The sequence below is a fragment of the Carettochelys insculpta genome, chromosome 27 (genome assembly GCF_033958435.1).
Source record: "Carettochelys insculpta isolate YL-2023 chromosome 27, ASM3395843v1, whole genome shotgun sequence".
Classification (NCBI taxonomy): Eukaryota; Metazoa; Chordata; order Testudines; family Carettochelyidae; genus Carettochelys; species Carettochelys insculpta.
This window is the reverse complement of record NC_134163.1, coordinates 9,707,374-9,731,755: the sequence shown is the minus strand read 5'-3', so window position 1 is coordinate 9,731,755 and position 24,382 is coordinate 9,707,374. Positions and strand designations below refer to the sequence as shown.

At 43.6% G+C, this 24,382-nt stretch overlaps 1 protein-coding gene across 3 annotated transcripts in view; it reads right to left on the bottom strand.

Annotated features, from left to right (window-relative positions):
- Positions 1–24,382, bottom strand: part of KDM4B (lysine demethylase 4B) — a 209,693-nt gene that overhangs the window by 105,389 nt on the left and 79,922 nt on the right. For all 3 annotated transcript variants that reach the window (XM_074978255.1, XM_074978257.1, XM_074978256.1), the window contains exons 6-7: positions 12,982–13,031; positions 3,599–3,702 (exon numbers count right to left, since the gene is read on the bottom strand). In XM_074978255.1, the coding sequence (XP_074834356.1) occupies positions 3,599–3,702; positions 12,982–13,031 (154 nt within the window). The remainder of the gene's footprint in view (positions 1–3,598; positions 3,703–12,981; positions 13,032–24,382) is intronic.

Here is a 24,382-nt window from a genome sequence, read left to right as displayed (position 1 = left end):
TCCACTCACTTGACGTAGGACACAACGAACATGAGGGAAATAAATCAAAGAAATATCAGAGAGGGACAGACCTGGATAAATGTCTGGAAGGATTTAACAAGGTATTTTAAAGCACATTTTCGACTTCTAGCAGTATGGCAATGCTGAGTTTGCACGGGGTTGAAGCTCTAACCCTGCAGTATCTAATAGGTTGGCCACTTGCCACATGCGGCAAATGGGACACCGTGGTGCAGTGAATCTGGGCTTTGGAGCTGCACACATGAATGCCCTCCACCCACTCTGCACCCCAGAACATGGTGGCAGCAGCGGTGGCTCCTGCCCCTCCACAGCTTGAGCCCCCTGCTGCTGCAGCTCTGGCCCCCAGTCCCTGCACAGGTCCTGCGGCAGTGGCTCTGGGGGAAAGAGAGGGCATTCAGTTTGGGGGAGAGCTAGGGGAGCCTGGATCGGGGGTGGGTGTTGTTTATTTGCAGTAGGAGAACTGGGGGAGCCTGGCTCTGGGGGGGGGGGTCACTTATTTGCAGTAGGGGGGCTGAGGGGAGCTGGCTCTGGGGAGAAGGAGAGGGCATTTATTTGGAGGAAGGAGGTGACCGATATGGAAGGATGAAAACCAGAAGTGTGGTGATCCTTGAATTACTATTGAACACCACTCCTCTAATCTCGTCTTTACAACAGTTAACTGCATAACAATAGAGAAAGACTGTTATATAATGGTTGTTTCAAGAGATTTCTGTGAGATTTTCTGGGTGAGAAAAACTCAAGCCCAATCTCTACCCAGCTTAATGGAGAATCCTCACAACCAGCCCCCTTCATAAATCAAGGTAAAGCTGCATATTGCTAAATTAAGACGGCGGAAAGATTATGTTCCTGTCAGAAAATCTACATCCTGGTGTCTTCATTTCAAGCCCACAGTGTATGTCCTCCATGTCACCGCTGTCAACATTATCCCAACAATAAATTAGAAAGCACTCAAGATGATGGATAGGCCATGTAGAAAAGTAATAACTAGTGAGGGAAAGCCAGCACAAACTGCCACTCATGGAGAAAGCCCTGAATTTACTGACTTCTGCAAGCTCTTGCAGAATAAATGGAGAAATCAATAGGGGATTACAGAAATACACATTTTTAATTATTAAAAAGCTCTAGTATTGATCTGGGTTTTTTTTCCAGAAGTAAATACCATTACAGAGATTTATAAATGTGTGTGTATTCACTTGTTTGATGTCTGCCAGGAATATAGATGAAGGGAACCTGCTTGTATTTTCAGAGGAAGAGCGAAAAGAAGTATCTTCCCCTGTAAAATACTGTCCTTGAAGCTGCTACTTCTAGCTATGATGCAGCCAGATGGGGGCTGCTCAGACTAAAGAGGTTCCCCACACTTACTATTAACTGTTAAAATCCCTTCCAGTGAGTGCGTCCAACGGTCATAGGTGGAGAAGGGGAGCTGTCATGAAAGCACATACCTACTCATCTCTGCAGGTCAGGCTTCTGAGATTTAGCCTTGTAAAAACCAATCCCCCACCCCTTTGAAGAGTTCAGTCTTCAAAAGATTCTTTTTTATTTTTATTTATTTATTTTTTTTTAACACTGGTCTCTCTTGGCTTGTAATAAACTTCAGTGACAGACTGACTGCTAACACTGGCACAAGACAGACTGCTCTCATATTTTTCTGGGTTTTATATACATTCAGTAGAAAGCCTTATCTGTTGGACACTTGCACATTTTCTTTACTTTGGAAATCAAATGATTTGGTGAGGATAGGGACAGGGGATAACAACTAGGAAATGGAAAAAGCCCTTTCACTAAGGAGTGAATTGGAAATCACTTTCCATTTTATCCCAATGCTCATATTGTCCATTATACCCTCCTTGGATCAGTTTAGAGAGAGGCACACCCTTCTTTTACAAACTTTCTTGCAACACCATCACCACCAGATATTTGATTAGTTATTCATCAGAAATCACTCTTGTTGCACTCACTTAGGATGTTCTTGAACATCAGTGTAACTTTTGCTCCAACCAATAAGTAAAGGGAAACACAAGCATATTGCAACTGGTTTGCAAAGCAGAAGACACCATAACCTAGTAAATGCAACAAACTGAAACCTTGTGGGATGTTTTCTACGTTTACTTCAAGTTTTGGACTCTGACCAAAGCAAAAACAATCTCCTAGCAGGCTGCTTGAATGGAATATTAGAAACTATTTCCCCATTTGCTGCTGTTCCTCTACTGCAGGGCAGCACGGCACTAGAGGGACACAGTGGCAAATTCTTCTTACTGGAAGAGAGTCAAAAATGTGTCCATGCTGCCTGATTTTTATCACCACACTGAGATGCAGCAGTGCCCACTCTTTGGGCTCAATCCAGCTGATTATGTTCCCTGTGGCATGGGCTTCTAAACTATCAGAATAACAACGTGAGAAGCAAGTACTAGAGTTCAACCAATACAGGTGTGGAAAGGAAGACAACGAAGAAATCCCTAAAACTGAGTCAAATTTTCAAAGCTCATCTGCCATTTAGGGTCCACAATGAGCAACCAGGTCTCTTTTGAAGATCTCTGAACCACATTTCAAGGTAAGTGGTGGGGACACTGAATTTCCAAAATCCTTTATCAAAAAAAAACAAAACAAAAAAAACAAAAAACCATCAAACAGCCACTTCTGCATTACCCTGCGACACAGCCATATTGCTCCAGTCCCTCCATCCATTCTCTCAAGACAGTGAATTTACACATTTACACTGTGCACATCTTAAGAGGATATCTGAATCCCACGTTTGGGTGCTCCCTCTGGAGTTTGGTTGTGTAAAGCAAGTATTTATATGCTTCCATTTGAAAGCTGGACGTTAAAGATTCAAGTTGGCTAATCTCCAATGAACAGCAATTTAATATGGGACAGTGTGCACAAACTGGGCCCCAGTCAAATGTCTGATGCTGAACCATAGGCACCACGTTGCATCTCAAAAGCTTCCACAGCACTGACAGCAAGTCCATCTGAGATGTCGGATGACTGAACTTCAAATTTCATCCATCACAGCCTTTTGCTAGGAAAAATGAGGCATCTTCTGGAGCAGTAAATTGAATGAATTCATAGCCCTGATGCAGTATAAGAGCCAGGATCTTTTATTTCAAAACAGATATTAATTATATCTCAAATGATGAAGGGGCCTTTCAACTCAGTTCTGTACTCTGACTCAGATACTAACTCTAACGCAATCCGTACTTTACTTAGAAGAAAGCATGGTGGTAATATTCTCATTCAGAAATAGGGATTTAAAAGGGAGTGAAAAAAAATTAAGACACACATGCCACCGCCTCCACCCTTATGTTTAGGTTGGCAGAACGATTTGGGATGCTCATGAAAAGATGCTACTTGAGTACTGGAAGTACTTTACGAAGATTTGTTTCCGCCAAGTCCCGAATGCTAATTTTTAAACAGCCACCTGGTTTTAACAGATAGTATAAATGTTACACGACAGTGCATTGAGAAATTAAGTATTCTATTGCCAGCACTGCCTGGCCTGAAGCTGCTTCCTTTAAGGAAGAGAGCAGCCCCAGGCTGTCAGCAAACTATAGATTTCTCTTAAAACAGCCTCTCTACATACCCGGTCAAATGGGATACCGTATTTCTTTAGGATGGAGGGAGAAATCAGGGTCATCTTGTGGCGGAGGAAGGCATCGCATCCCTGTGAGCTTCCTGGGAAAAATCCTGCAGAGGGATTCAGAGGAAAACAAAACATTATCACAGGCAGATTTGCCCAGGAAAATACACCCATTCATCAGCAGACAGCCAACAAAATGTTAGTCTGCCCACACATTTTGTAGACAGCTGAAACAACAGGTACAAAATTGCAGGTTAAGGCATAAGTAAGTAGCAATGCCCTCATTGCCAAAAATATAGTGACACGGGGACAACGGTAGTCTTAAAACAGAGGTCTAGCAAGTATTACCCTTTCACAAAATACAACAAACCTCCTTAATGCTACCAACCTTAGGGATGAAAGATGCACAGTACCTCATCTTGTGCCAAAAGATGCCTTATCAGTGCTCCCCAGAAATACATGATATGGGGCCTCAGATTTCCAGTGTCAGCCATCCTCCCTGCAACCTATAGTTTTCCTGGCCTGAGACCTTATGACATTTCCACAGAGTACTGCTACAGATATTGTACACTAAGCCCTATGAAACTGAGTAATAACTAGGATGTCTCACAAATACCGTCTGATCACTGCCTGCACATACTCCTGATTCCAATTATGTAATGTCTGAAATTTAAGAACAGAATGCTCATTCTCACTCAGAAGATGTCTATGTACAGTACTTACATGACACCCTTCCTCAAGCCCTGTAGTACTGGAGTGCCCAACAATCCTTAAGGAACTTAAACTTCACAGTGCCCCTGTGAAGTGGGAAAGTGCTGTCATCCTTATTTCACAAATGGGGATCTGAGGGTGGGATGACTTGCCCAAGGTGACATACAGCAATAACTGATGTCTTTTAGAATCTGAGCCATCCCATCCATAGGACAAGTTGGAGCAGCTGCCCCAGCCCTGCAATTTAGGGGACCTCCACTGATCGAAAACTAAATAAAACAGCAACTCTCACGACCTATTAAAAAAGAAAGCTATTAATTCAAACACAACCAACAATCCATTGCAAAAAGAGCAAAAGCAAAATTGCAATTGTGGTCAACGCTTACAAATAAATGCACACCATGTTGTAACAAATGGATTAACATACAGATAGCAATGATTTAGCATAATGTTATTCAGGCTTAACAGAAATCCATCAAAATGCACATTGCCATCTATTGTCAAACCCACAGTGCGACCCAAGGACCTGATATGTATGGAGTATTCAGCTTTGCTAATTATTCATTGGTGAGAGTAAAATGTGCATTGTAAGCCCCACCCCCAAGCTTCTCCCGCACCATTTAAAAACACATTTTGTGGCTTCAGAGGGCCCACCCTTCCCCCAGTTTGAAAACCTCTGTTCTCAACAATGTTGCCTGTTGCAGGTGGCTGATTAAATCAATCCAAATTAGCAAAAGAAGAAGAAAAAAAAAAAAAAACACCTGGGGCGGGTGGAGGGGGAGAGGGAGGACAGAATATAACCCCAGCCCTTGGAAACAAAACTAAATTGATAACACATAATGTCAGAGGTTTTAGAGAGTGCAAAGGATTACTGGATTCTGGCAACTTTTTTTTTTTTTAAACTAAAAGCATTTCAATTAGAATTATGACTGCTTGCCACCCAGTTTGTCGTCCTTCTCTGCAGTTCCTCTTTTTAATGCACAGTTTAAGTGGCTCTCATTAAAGCTACTAATAAAGGAGCACATTTTAAGTGATTAGCACCAATAACGTGGCAACACATTAACGTTCTCTCCATGGGCTCCACAACTCTCCCAGAGAGCCCATTTATAGCTCAGCTATTCATTTTCCATATTAATCGCAAACTCATTTCACTGTAGCAAACATCTCCATAATACAGTCCATTGACACACCAAAGGGGGTGGGGGGGGGGATGTTTAAGAAGTAACATTATATCATTTTATTTTCTGAACTACAGAGAGTGATGGCAGGGTACAGGAGTGGGAATCCAAATAAAGACTACCATTGGTTTCTGTCTCACTGTCAGTAAAAATATATTACAAAAGAGAATTTAAAAATATCCCTTAACTTTTAGTTTGCTATATAATTCCATTCCTTTAAAATGTATATCATCATCTGCATTTAGGGGCTTTGCTGATGGCTGAAATGGTAGTTTCTAAGAAACCTGACACGACCACAAACAAAAATTGTATGCATCCATAACTGCTTTGAGTCCTTAATTTTCCAGATAGTGGCTTTCAACACGTTATCACTATATAGTATTATTGGTGAACATGGCTCTTAAAAGGCAAGAGAAAAAGGCTCCCTACCCTGGGAAGTCCATATGAGGCAGTTACTCACCTTGTGCAGTAATGACAGTTCTTTGAGATGTGTCCCCCCATGGATGCTCCACTCTGGGTGACTATAAAGCAGTACTCACAGAATGCAGGTGGGCTTGCAGCTCAGTCACTACCGCAGTAGATAACACAGCATGGACCACTTGGATAGAAGATGTGATGGTACACAAGAGAGCGTAGTGCTGAGCAAACATGTTAGTGGAAGGTGGAAGACCATGCGGCCACTTTACAAATGTCCATAAGGGGTATGTTCTTGAGGAAGGGGATAGTGGAAGACATGGGCCGGGTTGAGTGAGCTGTGATGGCACCTGGTAGCTCTTTTCGATGAAGTGCGTAACAGGTATGGACACAGGAGGAAACCCATTTGGAAAGTCGCTGAGAGGAGATGGGCAAACCTTTGGACTGCTCCATGAGGGATAAGAAAAGCCGGACAGACATGCGCCATGGCTTCGTGCAGTCAGAATGCAGCTATGGACAAAATGTAAGTAACAATCGGCTCATTGATGTGAAACGGCAAGGGAACCTTGGGTCGAAATTTGGGATGAGATCAAAAGGTAACTATTTTTGGTAAAAACAGCGTAGGGAGGCTCAGCCATCAGGGTGACTAGCTCCCCGATGTGCCTGACCAACATAATCGCCACTAGGAATGAGACCTTCATAGACAGATGAAACCAGGAGCACGTCGCCAAGGGCCTGAAGGGCGGCTTCATAAGGCAGCGAAGCATTTGGTTAAGGTCCCAGATGGGGACTATAGGATGGACTGCAGGAAAGGTGTTTTGAAGGCCCGTTAAGAAGCTTTTGGTGATAGGATGGGCCAGGAATGGAAACCCATTTTCAGGTTGGTGAAATGCCACCAAAGCCATGATATGTACTCAGACTGTGCTGAGACTAAAGCCAGACTCATGCAGGTGCAATAGGTAATCCAAGAGGATGGAAAGAGACGTGGTATGAGGAAGCTTGGAATGATGGGAGTGCATCCAGTGAGAAAACCGCAGCCATTTATAAAGATAAGACTTGCATGTCGAGTCCCCTCTATTACTGACAAAGATTCTCCTTACTTCCTTGGAGTATGTGGTTTTGGCATTGTAGAGCCATGAAGGAGCCACAATGGGAGATGCAGTTTGAGGAGATGGGGTGCAGAGTGCAGCTAAGATCCCGGGACAGAAGGCTGAAGCAAGGAGGAAATTGATAAGGAGCCACTACTGACATCCGAAAGAAGTAAGGGTACCAAGTTTGCTTAGGCCAGGCTGGGGCTACTAGAATGACAAGAGCTTGGGTCTTGTCTGACCTTGAGTAACATCCTATAAGTAAGTGGAATGGAAATTCATAAGGAGCCACTACTGACATCCGAAAGACGTAAGGGTACCAAGTTTGCTTAGGCCAGGCTGGGGCTACTAGGATGACAAGAGCTTGGGTCTTGTCTGACCTTGAATAACGTCCTGTAAGTAAGTGGAATGGGAGGGACTGCATGCAGCAGAGGCACATCCCACATGATGGTAAAGGCATCCCTGAAGGAGTGACCCCTGAACCCTGCTCTGGAACAGTACCAGTGACATTTTCTGTTGGTTCTGGTGGCAAACAACTATAAGCTCAACTGTCCCCAAACTGAGGAGGTGCTGGACCTCCTAATTGAGGAGCATCTCATGAGAAAGGTCACTGAAGAGGGATGGGGTAGGGGAGCATGTAGAGAGAGGACAAATGAAGGGGGTGGAGAATCCTTGTGCCACCAGTTCCAAAACCCATCTCTCTGTGATGATGGCTTGTCACTGATGCAGAAAAGGGCAGAGACTGTGGTGCAACGGTTGCATGGTGCCCTGATGGAAACAACGGATCAGACTCTCAACCATACCGTCAAAACTGCTGTTTGGAGGGTTGAGAGTGAGACAGCAAAAGCTGATGGCTTAGTTGATCTCTGCCAGAAAATCAGCTGTGTAGCCTGTGCCTCTGTTGTTGTGGAAACAAATGTTGTTGTTGTGACTGCTGGTACTGGTCTCAAGGATGCTGGACTCAGGAATATCAGGTCCCTTTAGCCAGGGGTGTATACTTCCCCAGAATGCGTAACACCATCCTAGAATCTTTCATGGAATGGAGCTCATCATCGGTCTTATCCACAAAGAGGTGTTGGCAGTTGAATGGGAGGTCTTCAACCTTGTGTTGTAGCGCCTTTGGTACCCCCAAGGGGATAAGCCATTAGGTACTGTGCATGGCTACCGCTGAGGTGGTGCTGTGTGCCACTGTGTCAGCTATGTCCATGTCCAACTGTATGACTGTACTGCTGATGATATGGCCCTTTTTAATAATATGAGAGAGAATCTGGCCGCTAATGTTCAGGTAACTCCAGCACCAGCTCTTGAAGTTTAGAATAAATTTGGAAGTCATAGTCCGCCAACACGGCTGTATGATTAGCGCCATGGAGGAGAAGGGTACCAGAAGAATACACTGTCCGGCTCATAATGTCCCATTTCTTGCTCTTTTTGTCTTGAGGCGTGGAGCAAAAAGTCTTTGTTTTTGTTATGTACTGCATCCACCACAAATGAGTTAGGAGGTGGGTGAGCAAACAATAATTCAGTGTCTTTGGATGGGACAAAATACTTCTTATTGGCCCATTTGGTAGTAGGGGTGATGGACACTGGGGTTTGCTGCAGTGCTGTCGCTGAGTCCATGATGGCCTCATCTTTGGGCAACCCCACCCTGGAAGATGACGGAGGCTGTACTGTGAGCAGGAGCTGCTACTGCTTTACTGTGACTTCCTGAGCGTCCTTATCCAAGGACCATACCACATGGCAGAAAACATCCAGGAATGAGCAGGTGCCATCCATCAAAGGAAGTGCCAAAGAGAGTACCACATCATCTGGAGAAGCAGATGGGTGCAGAGGAGGGCTCCTTCCCCTTCGGAGAGTGACTTTTCAATGCAGGGCACACTGACCGTGGAAACTGTGCCATGGATGGCCGTGGGGGTGGGGGGTATCGTTCCAACACAGTGGACGATGCTGACTGGATGCGTCCGTGCCACAACGGCTCATGCCATGAGGGCCACTGCTGTTCCAGTTAGGAATAGGGGTGGACAAACTATGGACGAGGTGGTGGGTGGTACTGTATGGTAGCTGGCAACAGAGGGATATCCTGCCAATAGGGTACAAGGCTGGAGAGCTGAAAAGAAAATACACTGGTGCTGTCAGATCTGGCACCTGGTGTTAGGGCCCTAACATCAGAGGTGAATGACGATGCCGAACAGCAAGAAAGACACAGAGAAGCTGACAGTCTTGACAATGAACAGTGCCGACGAGGCAGTGCCGCCCTGGGCTGCTGTCCAGTCAGTGCCAGTGTTGGTGCTGGGTCTGTTGTTGCCAACTGCTGTAGCACAGAGGGCATGGATGACAAACCATGCTTATGGTGATGCCGGACCATGTTCCCAGTGCCCAGGAGTGGAGATGGGTATCCACCCTGGTCTTATGCAAGGTGCCTTGTTGCAGTTAGCATGAGCGGTGCTGGTTTTGGGCGGGTACAGCTGGAGGCACACACACTGGAGTGGTCTGTCACACCTTAGCCAATGGTGGGCTTGCCGGTGCCAGGGACATTGCTGGTGCAGACAAAGTCGACATCACGTGCTTTTGATTCAGTGTGGAATATGCTTTTTTGGACAGTGCCAGCAAGAATGGTGCTAGAGACACTGGAATGGTATTCCCTTCTGGTACAAATAGTACAGATGGCGCCAGAGGCCAGGAATGGTCAGGAGAGGGATCCAGTACAACAATGGGAGACCCTTTGGAAGCCACGGACAATTGGTATCCACATCCTTGGCTGCAACCTGAACACCTGGCTTATCCAGGGCTGAAGGCAGCAGGGACTTCTCAGAGGAAAGTCTTAAGCCTGCAGCCCAATCTTCACAGGCTCTGGCCGTCAGGCTGGAACAGTGGATGCAAGACTGTGTCTAGTGGCCTTCTCCAAGACATTTTATGCAAGACGCATGGCCGTCTGAGGCAGGCACGGTGTCCTTGCATGTGGTGCAGCACTTGAGTCCAGAGGAGCCCGACATAGCGGATTATGCAGCATGCTAAACCTAACAAATTATCTTAAACTTTTTTTTCTTTTTAGTTTCAATAGCATAGAACAAGAGTGAATAACTTGGACTAGAGAACAACAACAAACTAACAACTCTTCAATTCTCTTGCAGAGGCTAGCGATGCTCCATCTGCAGCCGAGGACAGTAGAGAGGGAACTGAGGAGCCTGTGCCGCACGTGCGTCAGACAGCACAAGGAGGCATTCCTGCATATGCGCAGCCCAGGAAACCATGGCTATGGAAGACTCTCCAAGCGCCAGCGCAAGGACGCACCAACACCCAGAGTGGAGTACCCATAGGGACACTACTCAAAGAAGAAACATTTGACCCATGCATTGGGTTTTCACACAATGACATGAGCAGTAAAAATGTTATAATGTTAACATTTCTCACTGATAGCCTAAGTATATTTTGTAGTTGGCACCAGATTAAAAACTGAATAGAAAACAGTTTTCCAGGCTATTTTACCACCCTCTTTTGCATAATGACTGAACAAGGAAGAAATCATCTATATGATAATGACTGCTTCAAATCTGTAGCTGAAAGCTTGCCTCACAGAATGGGAGACAGTTTTTAGTTAGCAATTTCAGGGAAAGGACTTTGGTTGCTACTGATTACCTGATTTACAGGGCCACGTGCACCTATAACTATAAAGAGAGAACACACTATTTAAACAAAAATAGTATAAGGATCTTTCTGGAGCTAGTCACCAAAACTGAGGATCTTCCCATTCTAGTCTTCTCTCATTTAAAATCCACACAAACATTACCTCCCAAAATAAGAGGTATCCACAACATTAGTTACTGGTGCCATAATACACTGGAGGAGGAAAGCAGCCCGAGGGCTGAAGTTGGTAGGATATCAGGCAGGTGTGTATACACAAAAGCATTTTAGCAGTAGAAGCTGGGAGGCTCTCTGGGAGGCCAGCAAATTGCAAGAGGCTTGGTTGGAAATGGTCCTGGGATATGTATATGCACCAATCAGACAGCTGTCAATTTCATTTACTTAGCTGTCAGGCAGCTCTGCAGACGTCTAAAGTACGTAGGGGTTACAGAATCTGACCATTCTTATAAAATCATACAGGGATGGCAGGGCAAGAGCTGGGTTAAACCTATGAACCATTGTATGTGAATCACTGGTGCTCAAGGGAGGAGATAAAATGTTCGTGTGATCCAATGGCTATATGAAAGATGTCATATAAGACCTGCTGCTTCTGTTATGGGGCTATTCTTAGTTTCAGTGAGCACACGGTCTCATGATCACAAGAGTATGAGAATGGCCATACTGGGTCAGACCAAAGGTTCATCTGGCCCACTATCTTGTCTTCTGACAGTGGCGAATGCCAGGTGTCTCAGAGGAGTGAACAGAAAAGGTAATCATCAAGTAAATCCCTTTCCTGTCACCCACTCCCAGCTTCTGACAAACAGAGGCTTGTGACACCATTCCTACCCATCCCGGTTAACAGCCATTGATGGACCTACCCTTCATGGATTTATCTAGCTCTTTTTCGAACCCTGTTCAAGTCCTAGTCTTCATAAAATCCTCTGGCCAGGAGATCCACAGGTTAACCATCACATGAAGAAATATGTCTTTTTGTTTGTTTTTAAAGGGAGGGGGAAAAAAGAAAAGGCACACAATTTTCTCATAGGAATGCCTCAAAATTACACAGGAGAAGGTGGTAATATGGGGTCCCATCTACATTGAAGACATACAGAATAAATGTGATTAGATGTTACCCTTTAAGGATTCTGTGACTATGTTGCAGAAGCCACGGTTACTCCTCCTCTCCTTTTTCTTTACATATTAATAAGAAATAGTTGTCCAACATTCCTTATCTCTTCTACCTTCTTTTAAGTACTTCTAAAAAGAGTGGAAAACTGGATGAACTGTCTTTTTAATAGGAAGATGGGAGTGGATGTTTAACAGCCGAACATGAAGAGAACTCTTCTCGTGGTATTAAGCATTAAGATTACCACAACGTACATGGCTGGGAAGGACCTATTAGACTCAAGAGACCCAGGGCATACTTATAAGGATCCAGCTGTTGTTGAATAAGCTCTGACTCCACACTGCACTGGAGACAAAACTTACACTTGAGTATCACTTGGCTAGTTCAAACTCTATTCATTGCCATGCTTCCCCCTGGGGGGTTAAAAAGCTTCCCTTCTGTGCCCTTATTTTTAATCTTATGAAAATGAATGGTTCTAGAATATAGCATACCCAAGAAGAGAGTGTCCCATTGTTGCAGCTCACTATGGTTGTGCCCCATCCCTTTTCAACATTAAGTTTATTATAAAAAGAGGCACAATCTGTCCAGATAACCGTCCTCTAGTAACAGAAATGTCACCAAAGATGGCATGTAAGTCATTCCATCCACCTTGAACAGAGAACTCCCATAATTATAGCCACTCTATCCACTGTTTCTGAGTCTGTATGAGCATTTTTTACGAAAAATTCTCAGTAACAATCAATACACATGCAGTTTGTATTCAGCAGAGTTATGAGGGAAGGAAAAAAGATTACTACAATACTCTCTTTCAGCCGTTTCTCCTAGCAATAGGGGAAGGGAAGCTGCCATAGCAGTTCTAGTGCTGGCCTGCCACATAAGGGGACCAGTAGCACACTCATCTTACTGACCAGGTTTGAACGTGGCAACAACTGCACATACAAATGGAAGAAGGGCTTCTGTTTGAAATTTGTTCCCAGCACAACAGAGTGGTTCTACCTCAAAGGCTCAAAATTACAGTTTTTTTTTAAATCAGTTTTAGTCTGGCCTTGATGTGTCAGGAGAGTGTGACTATGAAAAACCAGAGGCACCAGTATTTACTGTTTACAGAAATAGCGATGAGACAAGAAGTTTTCAGCCCTCAGCAGCAATGATACTGAATCTAGCACAACCAGTCCAAAATTATTGCACAGCTCTATATAACATTCAGTGTCTGAAACAGCAACATTAACAAAGCAAGCAGGGAAAGCTTACCTTTTGCCAGGCGTTCCAATCGCTTGCCATGCTCTGGTGGGATGGCATACCTGTAGGGGAAAAAAAACACCCATCAGGAAAATAAATGCCATACCTCAGATCAAAGATACAGTCAAAGAACAGAAACAGATGGGGGTGAATGTGGTAATCACCATTACTATAGTTTAACGTAGATTGAAAGGAGGACGTATGAACAAAAAGTGAAGAAATCTGAAAGGTATCGATAAAAACATGAATACAGTTCTAGGAGGAAAGCCAGATGGTAACTGAAGGAGCTGAGGATCTCGGCAACGTCATATAGTGAGTACTTTTTTCTGCAGTATTTTTATTATGTAGGGCATCACAAAACGTCACAGAGTGTGAATCATAAGCTAGAAGAGAAAGGTTTTAAGTGAGATTTAATGAGGTAAAATGCTGATACAGTGCAGTATTGCCCCGGAGTAAACAAATATAGAGATTTACTTAATTTCATTTAATAAAAAGATGCATACAAGATAAAACTGAACCTAACAGCTAAGAAGCTGTAGGCTAAATATTTATTTCATTAATTTGTAAGGCCTTAATAAAAGTTGTATCTAGGCACTCAACATAAGCAAAAATTCAGCAGAACGTATGCGACAGGAGTAAAGTAATTTATATACTTATTTTTGTTCTCAGGGCTTGTCAATACTTTCCCAGGAGATCAATGCTCCAGAGGCTGATCTCCTAGGGGTCAATTTAGAGGGTCTAGTAGGGACATGCAAAATCAACTGCTGCTTGCACTCCCATCAACCCCAGTACTCCACAGGGTCACAATGAGTAAGGAATGTTGATAAGAGAGTTTCTCCAACTGACCAGCCACGGTGGGGATGCTGCAGTAAGCCAAAATAAATTACGTCAACTACAGGTATTCTATTTGTGTAGCTGGAGTTGCATAACTTAGAACTTTACCCCCTAGTGTACATATGCCCTTAGAGATAGCCCGAAGGTTACAAAATGGTCTATTCAAACAGACAAGTGGATGGTTCAGTTACAAGTACCCGTTCCTTGCCAAATATCAACATTACATGGAGCTAGAAATGGGCCTCTCTCCTCCTCTCCTGGGAAAGGGGAAGAGGGGGCCAGAGTAGATGTCTAGTATCTGTACTACAAACAAAAAGATTAGTAGAACAGTAAGGTCAGAAACACAGACAAGCATTCAGAAGTTACGAAGTGCCAGAACTCAAGTGGTTTGTACCAGTTAAAAGTCTGGCAAAATTACAGGCAACTGAAAACAGTCTAATGACGGAAAGAGCTGGGCATATCTAGTAAGCAGTGCTATCACCTTTACCAACAGTGACCACTCCCAAAATCATTAGAAAGGCTACATTACTTCTGTAGGCCAGTTCCCTTCATGTTGATCCTGAGTTTTAAGACAAGGGAGTCATTTATTCAGACTGCCCAGAGTAATGGGGGGAAGTCATACCACAAACTCTCCTTGTATGAAACCAAAGTGAGTTCCCCTCTATAGTGCTCTGGAGGCACATGATCTAATGGACAGAGGATGACAGGAGGTGTTTTAAGATTTAGCTTCTAAACTGATTTAAACTGGCAGTTTAAATACACCCCCACTGAGAATTTAAGACTGCAGAATCAGATACTAATGTTCTCCAGTACCTTTAGACATCACTTCAAATTGTATAAATATCAAACAATTTCATTTGTCTTGAACAAAGCTAGTAGCTTTGTATTTTAAATGGCCATTTATCACTTACATAAAAGTGACAAAAAATAATCCTAACCCTAAACTCCCTTGTGGGATTAACGTCCCTTAAATATGGAAAATGAAACATTCCTTTCCTTCTGGGAAAATATTGAAAGACTGAAAAGAACTAATTTATGTCTACAAGGCTGCTGCTGATTAATGTAATATCCCTGGTCTACAATGCTAGTTTCACTTAATTAGAGCCTGTAATTGGGAGTTGTAAAGATAAGATTAATTGAATTCGGAGGACGTTAAAAGTTTAATACATTGAAATATGGCCATTGTGTTATCTGAAGCTGCAGGCTGCAAGAAGCTGAGCTGAGTCCACAGAGAGCCTGAATAAGAGTTGATTGGACTGGAACCCAGCAGAACTGAATTTTCAGCGTGTGCACAAAACCTGTAAGTATAAAAATCTGCCAGTATCCCTGACATCACCACAAAGCTCACATGTGCACAGAGTGCAACTGGCTCAAAATTTACAAAATTCTTTACTGCAAACAGACCACTGCAAAGATGCTGTACCATTTATCAATCTGATTTTGTTGTATGCCAAGAATAATCAGAAAACAAAATTAAAAGTGGGCTGAATTCAGCCTTTAGTGCACTCTCTCAGTCTCACTGAATTTCATGGGGTTGCACTGAGGTGGGTGGAAGGAGTTTGGCTAACTACATTTTCAGAAGACCAAAAAGAAGAAAACTCTTCTTTTTCCACTGTAAGTACTGTGCAAATTTACACTAACAAACCCTATATGATCAGGCATGAATTATTAATCAGAAGGCAAAAGAAAAAGGTTACAGAAAGATCAGAAATTGCCATAATCAAAAGAATTACTGTAATTATATCAGTAAAAGAGCTGACTGTCATGGATGGCCTAATGGTATTATCTTTGTGCATTCACTTTGTTAGCACTATGAAAAATGGCAATTGCTTCAGGTATAAAATCTTTGAGAGAAGCAGCTGGAAAAAAAAAAAAACGCTACCATTCAATAGCAGCTGCTGCAACTTCTCTGAGATACCCAAAGTTTGGACTCTGGTCAACAATGAACACCTTTAATTTCCAAGACAGCTTTACCACACACTATCTGTCAGTACAACATGATTATTGTCTGTACCTGATCCTCTTCCTCATGGCACATACATCATGTTAACACTTGGCGATATCTACCTAGTGCTAACTAGTAATTTAATTTCATATTTAAAGCATTCTCTCTCTCATGCTGAGAGACAGATAACTTTAATGTTTGTCCTCAGGGAAAACATCAAAATGTTTTGGAAAAATCAAAATACTAATTCATTTACCACAGGATGAGGTGTCAAAACAAAGAGATAATTAGCTGCCCAGAAACATAATGCTAGTCTACAATAAAAAAGTTACATCCACATAGCTATGTCTCTCAGGGGTGTGAAAAATCCACCCCCGAGGCACAAAGTTAAGCTGACCCATTAGAGACCACACTAGGTCTATGGAAGAATTTTTCTGTCTACTTTCTCAGGGGGTGGATTACCTGAACCGCTCCCATTGCTACAGTGTCTACACTGCAGCACTATACTGGTGCAGCTTCAGTGCTGCTGCTGCAGTGTTCTGAGTGTAGACATACCTATAAACTTTTGCAAATTGCTTCAAAACCCTTACAGCACTGAAAGATTTGCTCATCCATCCAAGAAATGGCTGCAGAATGTTTTGAGAGATAACAATATACCTCTGTCAAATCTTAAGTTTTTTAGCTTTAATGGACAGCCTGCCTTCATCTCTCTAGAAAAGCATCCTGTACAACACACACAGGTTAACAGTAAGAGATGCTTACTTAGTTTAGAGCAAAAGAAGCCTATTTTTCTTCTGCTGGCAACATGGATCATTTGTGAGTCTTAAAACAACTCTCACTGAAGGTACAAGGACAAGTAAATGTATTTAGCAGAATGCCTTTGTGTCTGGCACTCTGGAAAGATCTTATTAGACCTTTCCCAGAACAGGGACCCTTCCACTCTCCTGATGAAATGGAGGCAACACATGCCTCCCTTGCAAATCACACACAGCATCATGAGTTAAAATTACATGTTTCTTCTGGCTACTGAACTAGCCAATTCTATTACAGTCAGATGCAGACAGAAGAAATTCTTAAGAGGCAGACAGGGTCTCTTATAAAACCCATTAATCCAATGACTCTTAACCTTTTCAGGTAATTGTATCTTTCAGAAGTCTGAATTGTCTCGTTTACCCCAAGTTTGAGCTAACTTAAAGATACTCGCTTAAAAAAAATCAGATATTTAAATACAAAAATGACACAGCAAACAATGAAAAACGCTTACTTTCTCTTTCTAACCATAGAATTCTAAGATGAACCAATTAGAATTTAAATATTGAATTTACAATTCAGTTCATAGTATATAGAGTAGTATAAACAAGTCATTTGTCTGCATGAAATTTTTGTCTGTATTGACTTAGCTAGTACTTTTTATGTAGCTTGTTGTAAAACTAGGCAAATAAAATATATAAATTTTAAAATAGAACTGGAGGTACACAACTCCTAGAACTGGAAGGGACCTTGGGAGGTCATTGAGTCCAGTCCCCTGCCCTCTTGGCAGAAACAAGCACCATCTGTGACATCTATACCCCCCAATCTCTAAATGGCCTCCTCAAGGATTAAACTCACAATGTTGGGTTTAGCAAGCCAATGCTCAAACCACTGAGCTATCCCTCCCCCCAGATGACTCAATATACCCCCCTAAAGACTTCCGTGTACCTGCAGACGTATACGTACTCCTAGTGGAGAACAACTGCTCTAATAAAAAAATAACACCAAATGAAGTGTTGGGGCTCTTATTCCTGCAGGAATAAGATTTGCAAACAAGCAAAAGTCCTGCACTGCCAATTAAAGGAAGTGGTCCCCTCAAAAGCAGACTGTCATTTAATAGAATCATAAAAATGCAGGTCTGAATGGAATCATCTTGTCTAGCCCTGCACAAAGAGCCAAACATACCTAGACTATTCTTTACAAATGTTTGTCTAACCCTTTCTTAAAAACCCCTCCGACAACAGGGATTCCACAACCTCTCTCTGAAGCCTTTTCCAAACGACACTATCCCTATCTGAAAGCTCGCCTAATAAACCATTTTGCTAGTCTTTAAAGTGCTATTCGACTGCTTTTTGTTTTGATAGTGTATAGACTAGCATGGCTTCCTCTTTGTTACTATCCTTATAAAGTTTTCCTAACACCTAACTTCAGTCTCCTTTGCTCCAAAGTAAGCATATTATTTCTTCTCTTACCTTCAGTGGACATGGTGAACTGATCACCACCATCTTTGTAACAGTCTTTAATACAGCTGGAGACTGTTTTCATGTAACACTTCATTTGTCTTTGCGCAAGACTTAATGTGCAGGGTTTTTTTAATCTTTCCTCACAGGGCAGATTTTCTAACTCTTATAATTTGTGTTGCTCTTCCATGGACAGACTCAAATTCTTTCTTAACGACCGACACAATCCTCCAGCTGAGTCCTCAGCAGTGCAGAATACAGCAGGTCAGTTACCTCCCTGTGATCTTATATACAACAATCCGATTAATACACCCCAAAGTCATATCAGCCTTTTTTCCCCGAATACCTCATATTGTTGGCTAATATTCCATTTCTGATTCACTATAATCTCTTGACCCACTTCAAGCAGTACTGCCACCCAGACATTTATTCCAATTTGGTAGTTCCTCATTTGATTTTTCCTTCCCAAGTGAAGTATTTTGTCGTTACTGTATTTCATCTTGTTGATATCAGATAAATATTCCAATTTGTCAACTCATTTTGAATTTTAAACCTATTCTACAAAGTCCTAGCAAACTTCCCCCCCTCCAGTTTAGAGTCATCAGCAAATTTTATAAGGACACTCTCCACTCCTTTATACAAGTCACTAATGAAAATATAGAATAGTGCTGGACCCAGGAAAGGCCCCCTCAGTAGGGCAACCCTCCAGTTTGATAGCAAACAATTCATAACTACTCTGAGTATGTTTCTTCAATTACTTCTGCACCCACCTTATAGTTATTGTATCTAGGCCACATTTCAGTAGTTTGTTATAGAAAGGTCAGTTGGGACTATATTAAAAGCCTTATTAAACAAAGATATATCATGTCTACATTAGGCCAGTAACCCTATCAGAGAAGAGAATTAGGTTGGTTTGGCATGATTTGTTCTTAACAAGTCAATGTTTGCTATTACTTATAGCCCTATTATCCTAAAGGCACTTACAAAATCAATTGTTTAATAACTTGTTCCAGTATCTTTCCAGCTATCAAAGTCAGGCTGACTGGACTATAAAAAAAGAGAACAAAGAGAACCCAGGGAATTAAAGGCGGGTACTATGTTATGTTATTATGACTAACGAGTCATCTAGGCAATGTGCTGATGATGATACTGACAGAGAGATAAAAATCACAGATAAAAGAACATCTAGCAGATGAGCAAGCAGGGTTCAGGGAAGACAGAAGTACCATACAGCAGATACTGGCACTAAGATGGATAGTGGAGAAAGCTAGACGAAAGAACAACAATATATACGCTTGCTTCGTCAATTTTCAGAAGGCATTTGACAATATACATCAGAAAGTGACTTGGTCGGTGTTTGAGCTGCACGGAGTGGATAGCAGACCGATACCATGCCAGGGTCCCTGGAGCCTGACGAGGTGCCTGGAGCAGGAGTGATGAAGGCTCCTGGTGCAGCGTTTGTAGTGGCACCATAATCTGCAGGAGGCCTTGTGCAGCACTAAAGGCCTCTGGTGTCAAGGGCAGCCTGGGAGTCAACGCTTGCACTTCGTGACCACGGTCCCGGTGTGATCTGGCGGACTCCCCCAATGTCCGTCTTCACCCTCTTCTTTCTCGGGATCGACCCCAGTCCAGTCTCTTCGTCTTATGAGGCACCGGGGACTGGCTCTTATGGCACTAGGCGACAAGTCCTGCTCTCGGCGCCGAGAGCCCTCTGACGGCACCAATAGTGCCGGAAAGCTCTGCACTGAAGATGCGGCGCTCCGCGTTCCCACCGAGGAACCATCCGGGTGCAAGGCTGACTCCATCAGAAGAACTTTCAGCCTTTGAGCTCTATGTTTTAAAGTCCTGGGCTTGAAGGCCTTGCAGATAGAGCAGAGCTCCCAGAGATGAGTCTCACTGAGGCAACCCAAACACGCCTTATGTGGGTCACTTTTGGGCATACGTTTGCCACATCTCGAACAGTTTTTAAACCCTGGGAAGCCAGGCATTCCCTGGTGCTGAGGGGGTTAAAGACCCACCTCGGCTTACTAGGTGCTAAAAAGGCACTACTTACCTACAAAGATAACTATCTAAACTGCCTGAGGAGGGTGTGTATGGTTGGGATTCCAGCTTGCTCAAGGACGGCGGTGTTGGTCACTCTGTCCTTCCATGATATTCCAAGGATGCGCCTGAGGCAGCGCAAGTGGAAGACATTCAGCCTCTTTTCCTGACGGACATACAGGGTCCAAGTCTCGCTGCCATAAAGGAGGGTGCTGAGGATGCAGGCTCTGTAGACTTGCATTTTGGTGTGAGTGTACAGCTTGTTGTTATTCCACACGCTCTTGCCGAGTCTGGACAGAGTTGTGGCCGCTTTTCCGATCCTCCTATTTAGCTCAGTGTCCAAGGACAGGGTGCAGTGATGGTAGACCCGAGGTAAACAAACTCGTGGATGACCCCTAACGTATAGCTGTCAATGCTGATTGATGGGGATTCAGCAACATCCTGACCAAGTACGTTTGTCTTCTTTAGGTTGATGGTAAGCCCAAAGTCCTTGCACGCTTTGGAGAACTGATCCAGCAGTTTTTGAAGCTGGTCTTCTGTGTGAGACACTACAGCAGCATCGTCTGCGAACAGCATGTCTCTGATGAGGACTTCCCGCACCTTAGACTTAGCTTTCAGCCTTGCAAGATTAAACAGTTTCCCATCAGATCTTGTGTGCAGCAAGATGCCCTCTGTTGAAGATCCAAAGGCATGCTTCAGGAGGAGTGAGAAGATGATCCCGAACAATGTCGAAGCAAGCACGCACCCTTGTTTGACGCCGCTCCTGACTCTGAAAGCATCCGATAATGCGCCATCATATTGGATGGTTCCTCTCATGTCTTCGTGGAATGACTGGATCATCTTGAGTAACCGTGGAGGACAGCCTATCTTGTGGAGCAGTTTGAACAGACCATCCCTGCTGACCAAGTCAAAGGCCTTGGTCAGGTCGATGAAGGCTAAGTAGAGTGGCTTCCTCTGCTCCCTGCACTTCTCCTGCAGCTGCCTTAGAGAGAAGACCATGTCAACGGTAGACCTCTCTGCGCAGAATCCGCACTGCGATTCGGGGTACACCCTCTCAGCAATCTTCTGGAGTCTGTCAAGGATGACGCGAGCGAACAGTTTACCAGTGATGCTTAGGAGGGAGATTCCACGGTAGTAGTTGCAGTCGTTTCTGTCTCCTTTGTTCTTATACAACGTTACAATGTTAGCATCGCGCATATCCTGTGGAACCTCACCCTCTTTCCAGCACAGGCACAGTAGCTCATGTAGGGGTTCCAGGAGTGTGTCCGCGGCACATTTGATCACCTCTGGTGGTATACCATCCTGACCAGGGGCCTTTCCTGCTGCAATGCTGTCGATGGCTCTCTTCAGTTCATTCACAGTCGGTTCTTGATCCAGTTTGTCCATTACTGGTAGGAGCTCGATGGCATCGAGGTCTGTGTCAACCACAACGTTCTTGCGTGAGTACAGCTCGGAGTAGTGCTCAACCCAGCGCTCCATCTGTTTGGCTTTGTCAGCAATGACTTCACCAGATTTGGATTTCAGAGGTGTCATCTTGTTCTGGGTGGGTCCTAATGCCTTCCTCATACCCTCGTACATTCCTCTGAGATTACCAAAGTCGGCACAGGTCTGGATGCTGCTGCATAGCCGGAGCCAGTGGTTGTTGGCACAGCGCCTGGCTGTCTGCTGTACTGTTCTTCTGGCCTCTCTAAGTGCTTGCTGGGTACTCTGGCTCGGTGAGCGTTTGTACTCCAGGAGTGCAGCACGCTTCTTTTCAATGACTGGAATCATCTCATCGGAGTTAGCTTCAAACCAAGCTGGAATCCCAACCATGCACACCCTCCTCAGCAGCGTCGACTCCACTGGCTTGGCCACGTCCACAGGATGAACGATGGAAGGATTCCAAAAGACATCCTGTATGGCGAGCTACCTTCTGGCAAAAGACCTCCTGGACACCCCCAGTTGCGCTATAAAGATGTCTGCAAGAGAGACCTCAGAGAGGTAGACATCAAGCTGGACAACTGGGAAGAACTAGCAGACGACCGCAGCAGATGGAGGAAGGGGTTACACAAGAGCCTTCAGAAGGGCGAGATGAAGATCAGACTGCTAGCAGAGGAGAAGCAAGTGCACAGAGAGCACAATAAGGACTTGCCAGACACCCACTACATCTGCAAGAGATGCAGCAAGGACTATCACTCTCGTGTGGGTCTTCATAGTCACAATAGACGTTGTAAATGAAGTCCTCAATTGAAACTTTAAAGGGCGTGATCCATAGTCTATGCAGACTGAAGGATGCCTACTACTATCTAAACTATTTACAACTAATTAAAACAATAAAGGCTACCAGGAACTTCAGCAAGAATTAAGCTCCAGCAACCAACAGCGCGGCCAGAAGGAACTGAGTGGGGGGTGGGTCGAGCAGTACATATGTGGGTGGCCATACGGGTGCCACTCCAGGGGGTGCCGCACCAACCCTAAGGCTACTGGCTAGGGCAAAAAGCTTCCAGCAACTGAGCATGCACTCGGCACACACCCAAACTGGAATGCACATGAGCAATCACTCGAAGAATACTGGTATTTGAAGATAAGGAATTAGGAAAGAAGATCAGTGTATACAGGATCGAACTAGAGAACGTAGAGAAGTTCATGTATCTGGGGAGCAATATAATGTATGATCTAGACTGTAAGAAGGAAATAGCAACTAGAACAACAAAAGCAAGAGCGAGTTTGAAGTCAATGGATAAGATCTGGAAAAAGCAAAGCAATTAGCTTAGGATCGAAGTGAAACATCTTGAAAATGTGTATATTCAGCAGCACGTTGTATGAATGAGACACATGGGTGATAATGAAAGATCTGAAGAGAAGAATACTGGCATACAAGAAGAGTTGTAATAGAAAGATCCTGAGAAAAGGATGGATGCACAAGATCACCAACGAGGAATTATATAGAATGATACAACCAAAAGAGAACCTACTGCAGAAGGTTATACAACTGAAGTCACAGCTATTTGGGCATATTTGCAGAATGAACGGTGAACAAAAAAAATCAAGACCCTGGTATTCAGCATAATGGACAGTTCATATAGAAGAGACAGACCTCAAAGAGAATGAGTAGATGATATAGTAGATTCCTGCAGAGCTAGTCTACAGAAACTAAGCCACTCCGCACTGGAAAGGGAAAGATGGAAGGAAAGTGACAGAGGCATCAGATGCCAATGGGCGCTGAGCCCATGGATGTTGTTGCTGATGACGATGATGATTGTGTTTGCACTTCCTCAGTCTTACCTAAGTTTTCTTTAGCCTGATCTTTCCCCACTTCCCTCAGGCTACACCCCTACAGTATCACAGTAAGTCGACCTAATGTAACTGGCATCAACATACCTTAGGTCCACCATCCACAATGTCCAAACCGCCCGGGATTGACAAAAGAAGTTCTCCCATCAACTTACCTTACTCTTCTGGTCTGGTGTAAGGTACTGAGGTCGACTAGAGAGCGATCTGCAGTCAATTTGGCAGGTCTTCACTAAGCCCACAAAAATCAACCACCACCACCAATCTCTGCTCCATAGATCTCAGCTGTAGTACAGATGTAGACATAGCTATTCCTCCTACGGGACCTTACCTAATTCACTGGACATTTTGTGTTTTGCAGTATTATTTTCCCAACATATATCTGGGCAGGTAAAATTCCCCATTACTATTAGTCTTGAGTTTTTGATATTTGTGATACTTGTTCTAGAAATGCCTCATTCTCCACTTCTTCCTGATTTAGTCACCTGTTGTAGAACTCTACCATGACTTTGCCCTTGTTTTTCCCCCCTCTTATTTTTGCCCCAGAGACTTTCAAGTGATATGTTTCACCTGCTTCCAGACCTCAGAATATTCTTTATGTATAATGCAAACCTCTTCTTTTTTACATCTGTCCTTCTTGAATAAGCTGTACCCCTCTTACTAATGAGATTTATCCCATTAAGTCTCAGTTTTGCCATTTACGTCATAATTTAGCTCATGTTTAATGCAACCATTTATTCCCTATTTCCTATACACCTTGCATTTGTGCATAAACGTATGAGAACTGGAGAAGTGGGTCTGTCCCACAAGAGCTCATCACCTAATAAACTGTTAGCCTTTAAGGTGCTTCAGGCCTTTTTTTTTTTTTTTTTTTTTTTAATGAAGATAGAGACTAACACGGCTCTCTCTCAGACTGTTCCATCAGCGTGCTTCAAAATTCTGATTACCAGTGCCTACTTCTAGGGATGAAAGGGGAGCTTTCAGTTGGTGCTTTTGTTGGGGCTGCCAAAAAGACTAAAGCCAGTTGGTTCTCAACTGTCTGACTGGAAACCACCCCCGCAAAGCCAGGCCAATAAAATCTGCAACTTTATAATTTTTCAGCCAAATTCAACAT